We start from the raw sequence: 12,598 nt of genomic DNA on the forward strand, positions 1-12,598 counted from the left end.
CGTGAGTTTTGCCTTTATTATCTAACTCTTTTGCTGGAGGAAGACGTTTCTGCCTTTTCAGCACAATTTAGTTTCATTAATCCCTTTTCTTAACAACAGGCTCCCACTCTACCGACTGCTCAGGGCTCACATTCACCAACTGTTTGCAGATCATCTTAATAAAGCTGCTAAATCTACGCTGCGTTGATCTGCGCGGGCGCTTTTACACTTACGTTCGTCACACAGTAGACCCTGTCTCCCGTAGGGGCAGAGGCACACGGCTTCCAGCGGCGACTTGGGGATGCATGTGGCTCCGTGACCGCAGGGGTCGCGCTCGCAGGCGTTGAACTGGCACAGCCGGCCTGTGTAGAGCGGGGGGCACTCACAGAACCAGTCCTCCGCATCGCTGAATGTGTAGACATACAGAGGAAGACATCATTAGGGCCAGAGGTGAAAATGGGCCGTGACATTACAGCAACATGTCCAGACGCTTTACAACAGGGGGGCCCAAACTCTCTCCCTTGGAGGGTCAAAACTGAAACCTGAAGGCAGGGTCTGGGCCGAAAGCAAACACCTATTCTATGGTATTTTCAAGACAGAAAATGGTACTAGATACCATTGGTGTACATTTTAAGAGCATTTTCTTTTACAAAAATAAAACATAAACAGAGATTCATATCATTACTATGCAATAGTGCAATATGTAAGAATTTGCAACCATAATAAGAACAAATAGGGTGCGGCAATTCACCGGAGGCAGCGCTGATCGTGCTAACAGTAGCTCCTATTAGCTAGTTAGCTCGAGTAGCAGTGGAGCTTGTGGTCCAAACTGTGACCTTCGAGGACCAGGACAGGCCAGGGCTAGCAGGTTAGCATGCTAACTTCGGCAGATATCACTTCAACAAAAAAACTTCATAGTCCGTCTGTCATTTTTTAATGTTTCCAACTAAAATTCTTTCATACTGCAACTTTATATATATTCTTTTTCACTAGAAAAACATGGTGGGCTGATTTAAACCTTATGGAGACCCACTTTGGGCAGCCCGGCTTTATAAGCTCACACAGTGGCCAAATAACACACAAGGAGACAGGAGAAGATGAAACAGAACACCCTGTAATGCAAAAATAATGTGTAAAATAAACTTTTGATACATGAGGCCTACTGAATCTCGAGCATTTCAATGAATGTGTGGATAGCTTTGAAGAAAAATACGATTCTAGCAACAGCTCTCGCAGAGGACGAAATGAGTTCACATACGTCTCTCGGCAAAGGTAAACACGCGCAGCCTAAGAAATTACAGCACATGATTAGTAGCGTCAGAAAAACGTATAACCGAAAAACCTGTACAGGATTTTTCTGTCTCCTCTCCTCGATTCATATGCGCGCACTTCCTCTGCTGGCAAGAGGAGGAGGATGATCTAGCATGCAAAGTAATATGCAGACAGGGACTTTATAAAATGCTCTGAGATGTGCACAACTTTGAAAGGTATAATATCAGATGGAGGAAGCATTGGTGGAGTTTCAAACCTATAAATTAATAATGTGTTTTGAGCAGCGGCACTGCAGGATGTAGTTTGCTCCTCGAGAAACGGGCTCCTCCAAATGAAATATTTACATTCTGTCACCGGAGTTACGTACGACTGTATTGAAGAACAAAAGGATGCTGTATAATGTAGTAAAAAAAATAAAATAAACACCTATGTATGATTATTAAACAGGCTGCTTATGTTATTTGGAGACATTCAAGCACAGTGATACACAGCTACACTGTCGCTGCCAGCTATTGGACCATTATTTTTCAAAATATTAGTCACAGATAAAAACTGTCGTGCGTGGAACAGAACAGGCATTGTTTCTTGTGTAATCTTTGTCAACCTGAATCAGATATTTAATGGAGCACCTCCTGGTGCAGGCACCATGTTACAGTGCTAATTTGTCCCTCGCGTTGTCAGTTAGTTGTTGCGCTTAAATGCCGGCGACACAAAAAACTGCGTGGGTTTTCCTCCAGATGCTCCAGTTTCCTCCTGCAGTCGAAAGACAGGCAGGTGAATTGGACACTTCAAATTGATGGCAGGTGTGAATGTGAGTGCGAATATGTTTTTCTGTCTGCTTGTGCTGAGAGGCTGTCATCAGGAGCGCCAATAATCTGCCCTGCACAGGATGCGTGGGACAAGAATGTTTCTATTTGACAGAAATGTAAAATATAAATATTGGTGAAATCAGATACGATAAATACTGTATCATTAGATAATGTTCACAGTTTTTGCATTAGCTTCCACATTCTAAAGGATAGATAGTCATGCAGTCACTGGTCGATTCTCAAATAGTGGACAAATGCGTGTAATTACCACCTGCCTAACGTAATATTTCCAGACCTATAAAATTAAATGTTACCCAAATTTACACTTGCTTTGTTACGGATGACCAATGTTTATAAACCTTTACAGTTGTATATAATTGGTTTATTAAGCATTTCACAGTTTGTTGGGAGTGAAATAACCATTAACTTCATTTTAATTAAAGGAAACATGCTTTTTAGTTTTTCCCTTTCCTTCAGTGTGTTATATAAGTTCTTGTGCATGTTAAAGATCCTATATATTAAAAAGGTCACAGTCCACACCAACAGAAGCTCCTCTCTCCCACAGAAAACACTGCTACTGAAATGCATCATCAGTAGTCCTGCCTTTAATTCTGTGACTTTGTGACATCACAAGACGTCACAGAGTTGTATATTTGCATAATTTACGCCGAGTGTGCCAGTTTGAACTGTAAGAATTAATTTAGCACAGCTGCCCCCAGCTGCTGGCGGTGCTGGCTCAGGCATGTGTGAGCTGACCAATACAAAAGCCAGGCTTTTACTACAGGTATCACACAAGACAACACAACAATAACGACCCTGGAACCATTCACCACAGTTAACTCTCTTCACTACTTTCATTAAGGAAAAAAAAAATCAATTCTGTTGAGATGTGCTGAATCTGAATTAACAGAGAAGAATCACTTGGGCTTGCAGTTGTGGCCAACATACGTTTGTCTTTGCAACAGAGAGAAATACCTTTGTTCCTCTTAGAACAAAACATAAATAACCATTCTAAAAAAACAAAACACATTTAAACTGATCAAACTAAGGTAAATGAATTGTCAAATGACTTGATTACAAGCACTCGATTGAGGCAGCAGTATGCAGAGAGAAGAGGGGAAGGTTGAAAACACTGGAGTTTTAATTGGCCTAATCAAAAACTTGGATGTGTGGGGCGACAAAAAGGTTACTTTAATTTGGCTGAGGTAATTGCTTTGATTATGAAATTGTACCAATGTTTCCAAAATAATCTAAATGTGTTAATCACAAACGCCGGTGCTCGCCATGTCTCACGCCGCTCAAAGAAGGCCGCACGGCGAGAGCGCGCGGTAGGCTGCATAAATTATGAAGACTACATTTTTAATGTAATGAGCACCAGATAAAACGATGAATAATTGACCGCCCAGCCTATGATATCCCAGTCAGCTGGAACAATAAGCCACGTGCATTTCCTCAGATTTCATCCCTTGTAAGTTATTTACAGAACGCTTCTTTTTCAAGTGCTTGTTGGTATGCAAATACAGTGCTACAGTAAGGCACTGATGAGGCTCTGCTGGCATGGCAGTCCCTCAGTTCTCGGGATGAAAGCATTTAGCCTGCTTTATCCTTTGTTAAAAAAAAAAAAAAAGGACCACTGGGTTTAGCAGACATTATTTATAGAGGAGGACTGCTTTGTGTACTCAGACGCCATTTGCTTTCCAGTATTGCAAACAGCCAATTGGACGCCGTTACACTCCAGACACTATGATTCTGCTCGGTGGGTGAGAGGCAAAATCATCTGAAAGACGACTAGGTCCCCCCGCTCAATTTTTTGTCTCCTGAATTTGAGCAAAGGGATGTGGTGGAATTTACGCGTGGCATTCACCTGCAGGTTCCCTTTTTAGCAGACGGCTGCTCGATACTTTTTCCCTGACCTCTTCCAGGCACCCTTGCAAACATTTTCTTGACGACTGAAGGCGATCTGAGTCTTTTGAAACACACTGCCGCTGAGAAGCTGGTTTAGATGATACTTGAAATGAAATCCTTATAGAAAGGAGGCGTGAGGGAACTTTTTCTCAGGGGATCAGACAGTATTTCTACGGTCCAACCTAGAACACTGTGCACTCTGCAGAGAGCTGTGCCTTTCTGTCACTCCTTTTAAAGCATATTCGCATGTCTAAACTCGACACTTTTCCCGAATAATGTGCCGGCGTATTTGTCCAAGTTTTTTTTCACACTTCTAAATTTCTGAGACACAGTCTGTAAAGGAAGAAGACCCTCAGTGTACCTTTCATGAAACTGTCCTTGAATAAACAAAGTCTTGTCTCCATGTCAAAGAAACAAAGTTGTGTAACGGCAAATTAACATTTCTTCACTCGCTCGGGGTTCAGACGGAGGAACTGGCACGAGAATGCACTTGGCCTGAGTAACAAACAGCTGTCAAGTCAACCAGTCCTTTATTAATAGGAGAGAATTTTCTGCACACAAAACTTGTCCACTGCACGCTTGTAACATAGAGCCATCGCTGGTCGCCTCTCTCACCGAGCTCACAAGCTGTCGTCGGGCCCGATGAAGTTATGAAGCTCTACCTACTTCTGTGAGCAGACGTGGCGTTTGCCAGAAGGAAAGAAAAAAAAAAGGCAAACTGTTGAGCTGTAATGTTTCTTGGAACCAAAACCGAAACAGCTTTTGTTAAAAGCAGGAAGGAGGCGAAAAACGTAACAGCTCAGACAAAAGGGGTAAAAAGTCTGAGAGAAGAAAAACACATCAAGTGAAAAATGATGTGCACGCTAAAGGCTGGCTCGAGATGGATGACTAAAATAATGAATCAAAGGACGTTTGTTTGTGGAACACTGTAGAGATGCCGAACACCCCGCTGCAGAGAACACATTCCTTCAACTGGAGATCGTGATGGTTCCCACAATAGCCATCTGCAGATAATGGCTTCAAGGATAGACACACACACACTCACACACACACTCACTCATTTAATTTCCTTCAGTCTTTGACACGAAACCACCACAGCAGGTTCAGTCAAGGTCACTTGTATTTCTTGTTTTCTAGTTTGGTCTCTTACATTGGAAGTGAAGAAATATTTGATACCTGCAGATAGCTGTGCTTTATTTCTTCTGACGATATATAATCATTAGTTTTGCATGTTCTTTTTTTATAACAAAGCGACCCTTTTGTTTGTAGCGGGGTCACAGAACAATATCACAAAGTCAGACTCCTGGTCGCTAATACAGTGTGAAATTAAATTTGACAATCTTCAATTCGCAACTTCAAATAAACAAGGAGATGTAGACAAAGGAGACGTCTGGTCGCTTTATGTAATATAATGCAGATAAAAGCTGCACCAGGTGCTCTTAGAAAATAAGAAAAAGAGTACATAAAAAAAAACAGGCAACCCAGGCACTGAAAATAAGAAAAATAACCAAAGAGGAAGGAAACATAACAAAGCTTAGTTTTTAGTATGGGAGCCCATAGGAGACTTCATCCAAATGATGAAGACATGTGGTGTAAACATCTAATAAATGCTTTTACCTTCATCGATTTCATATAATCTCTGTCTGGAGTGCATCGTCTGCTTTTGGTTTTTGAAACAGCTGTTGTCAACAAAATTGAATGATCAAAATCAAACTGACCCGACTTAAGCATCGTCTGTGTATCAAAGAACTTATATAGCTCATTCCTCTGCGCTGCAGGCGTCCATTGTTGTCCCAAAAACTAGTACGACGCATCGATGAGCCACGTCATTGCACTGGGTCACACACCCCTTCATTACCACAAACACAGGCACAGAGACAATCTCATACACACAACACTGTCTTGCTGCTGTAAATGCTCACTACAGCACCAAATGTGTATCAGTCTGTAGCTGAAAATAGTCTTCAACTTATTAAATCTATTCACTCATTGACCCATTCTCCTTCTGTTGTGCTGCGTTTAACTTCATTTATTAGGAGACAGAGGTCTGCTCTTTCTTATAGACAAATCAGAAGCAGTCCCCTGCTCCTGCATGTTTTCACTCTGACTCATGTGAAACTTGTCCCCAAGTCATTTTAATACTTACATAATCATTATCAGTTACTCCTAAGTATGTCAAGGTTACCCACAAACTCTTTTAAAAAAAGGAAAAGGTGCATAAAAATAACCAATTTGGCCAAAAAAAAAAAAACAGTTGCACGGTTGTTTTGAATGCACTCGTCCTCCAAAATTCAAAGACACAAATACAATAAACTCCGTAATGAGCAAGTTTTCTCTGGAAATATTCTTCAGGGAATGCAACTGCATATGGGATGATAGTTATGTTTGTTTCTAATGGCGAATTTAAATAATTGTTTCTTGGACCTTGAGTTATTTTATAGGTACTTTGAAACAAGCTGGAAGGAGCTGGAAGTCTGATTAAGATAAAATTGGTTTTGCGCTTTCTTTTGCAGGCGGTGGAATGAAGCACTGGGAGAATTCACTGTTAAGTGGAGGATTTCGTGCCACCCTAGCTGGACTATCACAGAATGAGCAAGGCACCGTCAGCCAATTAGCAAGAAGTAATTCTGTCTGCATAAATACCCTTCTGTCTGTGTGTGTGTGTGTGTGTGTGTGTATGTGTATGTGTGTGTGCAAGTCAATAATCGACTCCGTAATAAACGCATCTATTCATGTTATCTGTGTGTTAATCCGTTTCCTTTTACTTCAGGGGCGCTCACAATCTGATGAAAAAACTTTAAAGCAGCTACAATCAACACTTTTATATAAACGCTGAATCTAGACTACATGCATGTGTAAGAATCGTGGCGGCAGACCCGTGGAGAATTGTTATCATTCAGTGTTTTTCATAGAGGAGCATTTAGCGGCTAAAGACCAGCATATTTTTCTCTTGGCATTCCAACAGCAGAGATAAAAGGAGAGTAAATATTGGACTTATATGTGCCACCAGGTAATCAGAAACATCAATCCAATTGAATGCTAATGTTGCTGCCTGTCTGCTTGATGTGTACATAAACTAAAAAGGGGTTGTTAAAAAAATCTGCAATATGAAGCTAAAGAAATGCCCTTGTTGATTTCTTGCCCAGAGTTTGATGAGACGTTTGATTTACTCCATTGCACCTGATACCACACGGACTGGAACCAGTGGGAGCAGCCAGTCTATGGTTCGGTTTAAAGTATCACAATTAAACTCAGATACAGTACTTTTAATTAACTACCTGCGCACAGTGCTGCGACATAAAAGTCATTGAACACATACACACATTGTACTACTGTTTATATCTGTGCAGCCTTGGGTTGAAAATCTGACTGTAGATCTGCCATTCCAATGAGAAAAACAAACGTAAAGGTCTACTGGGAAAGCAGCTTACCATGACACGTTTTCGTTTCTTGTTGGGCGACGACCTCTAGAGGGTGTTGTAAGTATTACCGCAGCAAATGAGGAAGTTGGGCATATTTATAATTGGTATAAAGAGCGACATAGAAGGAGGTCAGAGAGGGATTGATGGGTCAAACAAACACAAGACTTTCCCCCAGGAGGATGCTGCTTGTGTCCAGTCAGTACGTTTACATAACGTTAGAAAAAGTCAGACTATTGTGACTATTGTGTTAGTCTTGAAATTGCTTAGACTGACATTGTACTAAAAAAAATGTCTAAAAGTCAGACTAACACACCAGAAGACGATTTACTCTTTCATGCATATACCTTAGTCGGACCTGAACTGGCCTTAGCAATGACCCGGAAGTCGTCCATGGCAAAAAATGAAAGAGGACAACTGTGAGGGGATTAATGCAATATATATTATGCCATGTTTAGTGCCGAAGAGTCGTTCATGTTTTCACCGTTCGAGTGAGTTATTCAAACTTACTTGGGTATTCTTCTCACCTAGTAGTTAGTTTTGTTGCCTAAACCCAACCCAAACCCAACCAAACTGTTTAAAGTATGATGATGTGCTGTATGTGCTTTCGATACTACCAAATGCAGATATCTTTTCCTTTTAAACATGGTATCGCTAAAGAAATTGCAGTATGAATACTTTTGACAACTTCGACGTAAAAAAAATATGCCCACCAGCACCTCTAAGGCTCATTAATTAACATGTTATATCTCATTCACTTAATCAGGCCAATTAAGCGTTTGACTGGCTGCAGTAACTTCCTGAAGTCCTGAGATGTTCCTGTGAGGTTGTCAGTGAGGTTGCAAAGTGATTAACATATTCACACCACAGTAAACATAAAAAAATAAATGAAAAAATGCTGATTTCTGTGCAATTTATCTTCCATCAATCTCACTTGTAACTGTCTTGTCTTGTTACTGTTACGAAAACCCTTTCAACAAAAGTTGCTGTATGCATCAATCAAGAATCAAGGTCTTCATTTTTTTATACGTAACCAGGAAACTAAACATTGCAGGGTGCAGTCTGAAACCCTGGTCCCGATGCCCAAACTGCACACCCTACAGGTTAATACGTGCATCGGCATGTATGTTACACAGGAGGTCTAATTGTCTAATGAGAGGATGATGACATATTGCATTTCATAACTAAGTGTCAGACTGTCTACACAGGCAACAGATGTTCACATTTAGCTCCGATGAGAGACTCTTTTCTTATTTCTAGTGCTCTTGTACTCTTGTTTGTGACAGAGCAATTATGAAGTACTTCCAGCACAAATGTGTGTGTGGAGAATCTTTCCAGTTAATGTCTCCATCTGCTGTATTCACAGTCAGTCTAATGACATGGTTTCTGCAACCTGCAGCCGTGGTGTATAAAAGACACAGATATCAGAGGCATAAAAAGGCCGGAGTCCTTAGGTGCCGACAGCCTAGCTTTTCACATTGGTGTCACTTTAACACCTCATATGTATGTATCACCCACCATCCACAAGCCGTTACCCTCTCAGGTTTAATATTGATATTTCCACATGCCTAAGTGAACAGGAGACCACATAAAAGGGGACGGCGCTGGAATCACCCCAACTGAACCCACTATCAAAATCCCCTTTTCGTTTCTATTATACTGCGGCAATCCAGGTCAACTAGCGGAATGAAGAGAGCTTTGAGAACTCTTGGTGACCCCCACATGCTGTGTGGTTCAAGGGGATCCTGCATAAACGTGTATTCATCACACGGGTAATTGCAAGGCCCAACCTAACGCACACGACATGCCCGTGTGACCACGACGCCACCAGCTCTTAATTGGTATTCTTGGAGCCATTCATATTCCAATATTCATGGCGCCCCCTTTCCATTTCCTGTTTTAATAAAAGCAACTGCTAATTTACAGTGTCATAACACAATGAAGACGGCATTTAGAGCCGCTTCTCTCTGGATTACCTGAGGTGAAAGGGCATTGTGTGTGGTTAAAGCACACTTTAAAAGACAGGCGAAACTGCTGGTAAGTGGGGTGTGATGGCTGTAAGATGAGCTGTACTGCAGCTGGAGATGAAGGCAGGACAGATCCCCACATGTCTGGCCCAGGGATTACCTTACTAGGCCATACATACTGTAGATTCTGTAGATTTATAGAAAGGAGTAGGGAGGAACAGCTTTGGCGTATAGCTACTCAAGGAATCTTCTGCCTTACCCCTCTTTCAGTAAAGCATCTCATCATTTAAAGAGGTCTTATTATGAAAAAAAAAAACTCACTTATTCAGTGCTTGTGCACACACACACACACACATTTCATTATGATTGAATGTCTGCCGACCAATTAAGACCACCCAGTCTGTTTATTTGTGGGCTGCCGCGGTCAGAGAACATGTGACGGGCTCAGCTAGCGTTAGCTTTGTTATATGAAGCCTGTCTCTCTCCAGCATCCTTGCCGTTAGGCTGCGTGTGTGTGGGGATGTGCGCATTGCTGCTGTGCATGATTAACTTGATAGACATGCCCTGAAGATGACAACATAGCTAAGTGTGAAAAACAAATGGTCAATCTGCAAGACTTTATACTCTTGGCAATTGTGTTCGACTAACTTTAACTGGCCTGCTGGGCATCGAGGTCAAGGCTAATACGGTTCATATTCCCTTTTCTAACGTGTGTGGCGAGGCTGGCGCAGGTTATGGTGAGCTGACCAATAACAGCAGACCGTGTATTCAGGGAGGCGGGCCTTAAAGAGACAGGTGCTAAAACAAAGAGTAAATAGGGTCTATAGTCTATACATCGATCTGGATCGATATATTGATTCAATGATCAAAAATCCTATAGCACTGACGCAAAGTGAAAACATTGATTCATATCACCGCCATCGTTAAGCTATGCCTTTATTTTGAAATTTTCATAGCACATCTGTGTCATCATTTCTGTCCATGTGCAACTCCTTTTAAACAGTGCTTCCTTTTTATCACAAAGAAAAGATTGTTTTCCATTGAAATGCCTGGAACCACTGATAAAATAATAAAAGAGTTCAGTAATGAAATTGTCAAAACATATTTTAGTTGCTTTTTGCGAGCTGATATAAATGTAACTTGACTGTGTTAAATTGGCATGACATCATCTCATATCAGTCACAGGCCCCTGTATCGAATCGAAACAAAGTCATATCGTGGCAGACCTTGCGATGTCGGCAAATCGTATTATTGCTGAAAGAATCAATACAATATGGTATCGTTCTGAAACTTGCGATTTACACCCCTCGTATATACAGCCCTGCAACAGTGGACAGTATGTGAAACATAATGTATATTTTGAGCATTCAAGCATGTAAACGTATTGTAGTAGCAACCCAAAATAAAAATATTAACTTGAAAATGAGCATAATGCGTCTCCTTTAAGTAACTGACCGTGCACTTATATTTTTCTCGGTATAATCACGATAATGACACTCACTCTACCAATCGTTATGACATCGCACTTATTAGGGTCATTCTATTGCCAATTCAATACCAAATAATTTATCATATCAGCTTTGAACATTTTGATTTCACAAAGTTCCTCACTGATATTATTGGCAATATCAGTGTTATTTAGTGTTTTTCCTCTGCTAGATAACGGTAACTGCTGGAGGAAATTTTGGCAAGATGGCTTGTTTTCCGTCTTAAATGTCATATGATGTCAAATCCAGGACCAAGCCTCATCAGCAGGAGGTGGACTGAAAAATGTTGAACTGAGTCAAAGAAAACCAAGAGCTTTAAAGAGTAGCTGACCTCTGTTATTGCACTGGCTCCTCCAAGGGTGTTGCTGAGCTGAGGGAAAGCAGGCGCCTTCACACTGAAGTTATGGCCCATTTATTTCCTGTTGCTTATTTATTTAATTGCCGCAGTGTTACAAACTCTCAGAAAGCTGGAACTCTCGACAACACTGAAAAATTAATCAACTTGCAAAGCTGCAGCCCTTGTAACAGCCTGTTATTGTCAAACTGAAAATATTTGGAAATATAGCTCTGTACAACTGACTTGCTTCTCCTCCTGATTAACTGCAAAAAGAAGACATCAGAAAATGGTTACAATTATGGAATGAAGTCATCCTTGAATAAAAATGGCTACATCTTGTGATGACAATTATCCACAGGGATTTCCCAATCAAACTATTCACAATTTGACGCTATTAACAATCAATTCGTATTGATTTTCTGCTGATACTGAGTCCAAGTCCAATGTCTCACAGTGAGCCTAAACTGAAATTAGTCCGAGGCTGATAAGATAAGAAATAGTTGGTGCTGGGAAGAGGAGCCGTTGCCAAAACTGTCATTTCATTCGCTGGCTGACTGACTGGGTGACTGTGTGCTCAAAGCTCCCAATGCACAGTCACAGCTCCATTCATGTTCTCAGAGATTGGGAAAACAATTTAAACGGGAATATATATTCCCACAACAGAAACACTGGCTGTGACAGTCCTTTCTCAAGCCGAGTCACACAGGCACGAGGAAACAGCCGGTCGAACACAGAGGTGAAATGGCTCTGTCACTCAAATTAGTTTCTCTTTCACCGCTTTTGTTGTTTGTAAGAATATCCAGTAAACACCCCTTCTTTCTTCACTTTGACGCATGAAGGTAAGTTTGACTCATTTCTGCGGTAATGTCTTTCACGTCGTGTCTAATTAGGAGGAAATTCAATTACAATAACTGTATTTTATGCTTTCAAAAGGTAGTTCAGTGATTTTTCTTTACTGTGAAAGGTGACCTCGTACCTGACACAAGTCCCTCCGTTCCGACAGGGAAGGTGCTGGCAGACAGGCGGGTCGCAGTTCTTGATGTTCCTCCCTCTCACCGCCTCACCCGCCAGGTAAATCTCCTTCGAGTTGACCTGAAGTTCCCTGATACATCCAATGAATCTCCTGGCTCCCTTTGCGCTCCCGTCATACATCTCCCAGTGGGACGAAACATCCCCAAGAAATATGGGTCCAAAGGTTCCCTGCATAGAAAAAATAAAAAAGGGCGGGAAAGCCAGTGATCAGTGTGATCGTTTAGTAACACACTAAATCATAAAATATATGGTTCCCTTCTCTGCAGCTGAAAACAGGCTCTCAAAATCAGTGTTGGGGTGAATGTATTAATATAATTATTGCATTTACAGGGTGGCATATTACCATCAACAAGAAAGATGAACACTATCAGCCACCGTTTCTCTCCAGATC

At 41.3% G+C, this 12,598-nt stretch overlaps 1 protein-coding gene across 7 annotated transcripts in view; it reads right to left on the reverse strand.

Moving 5' to 3' along the window:
• Positions 1–12,598, reverse strand: part of eys (eyes shut homolog) — a 313,003-nt gene that overhangs the window by 15,307 nt on the left and 285,098 nt on the right. For all 7 annotated transcript variants that reach the window (XR_003986886.1, XM_030441358.1, XM_030441361.1 and 4 more), the window contains 2 exons: positions 12,152–12,375; positions 213–385 (listed from right to left, as the gene is read on the reverse strand). Coding sequence is in view for 6 of the 7 variants with exons in the window: in XM_030441358.1 (XP_030297218.1) it covers positions 213–385; positions 12,152–12,375 (397 nt within the window). In the remaining variant the exon portion in view is untranslated. The remainder of the gene's footprint in view (positions 1–212; positions 386–12,151; positions 12,376–12,598) is intronic.

The sequence above is a fragment of the Sparus aurata genome, chromosome 15, assembly GCF_900880675.1.
Source record: "Sparus aurata chromosome 15, fSpaAur1.1, whole genome shotgun sequence".
Lineage (NCBI taxonomy): Eukaryota > Metazoa > Chordata > Actinopteri > Spariformes > Sparidae > Sparus > Sparus aurata.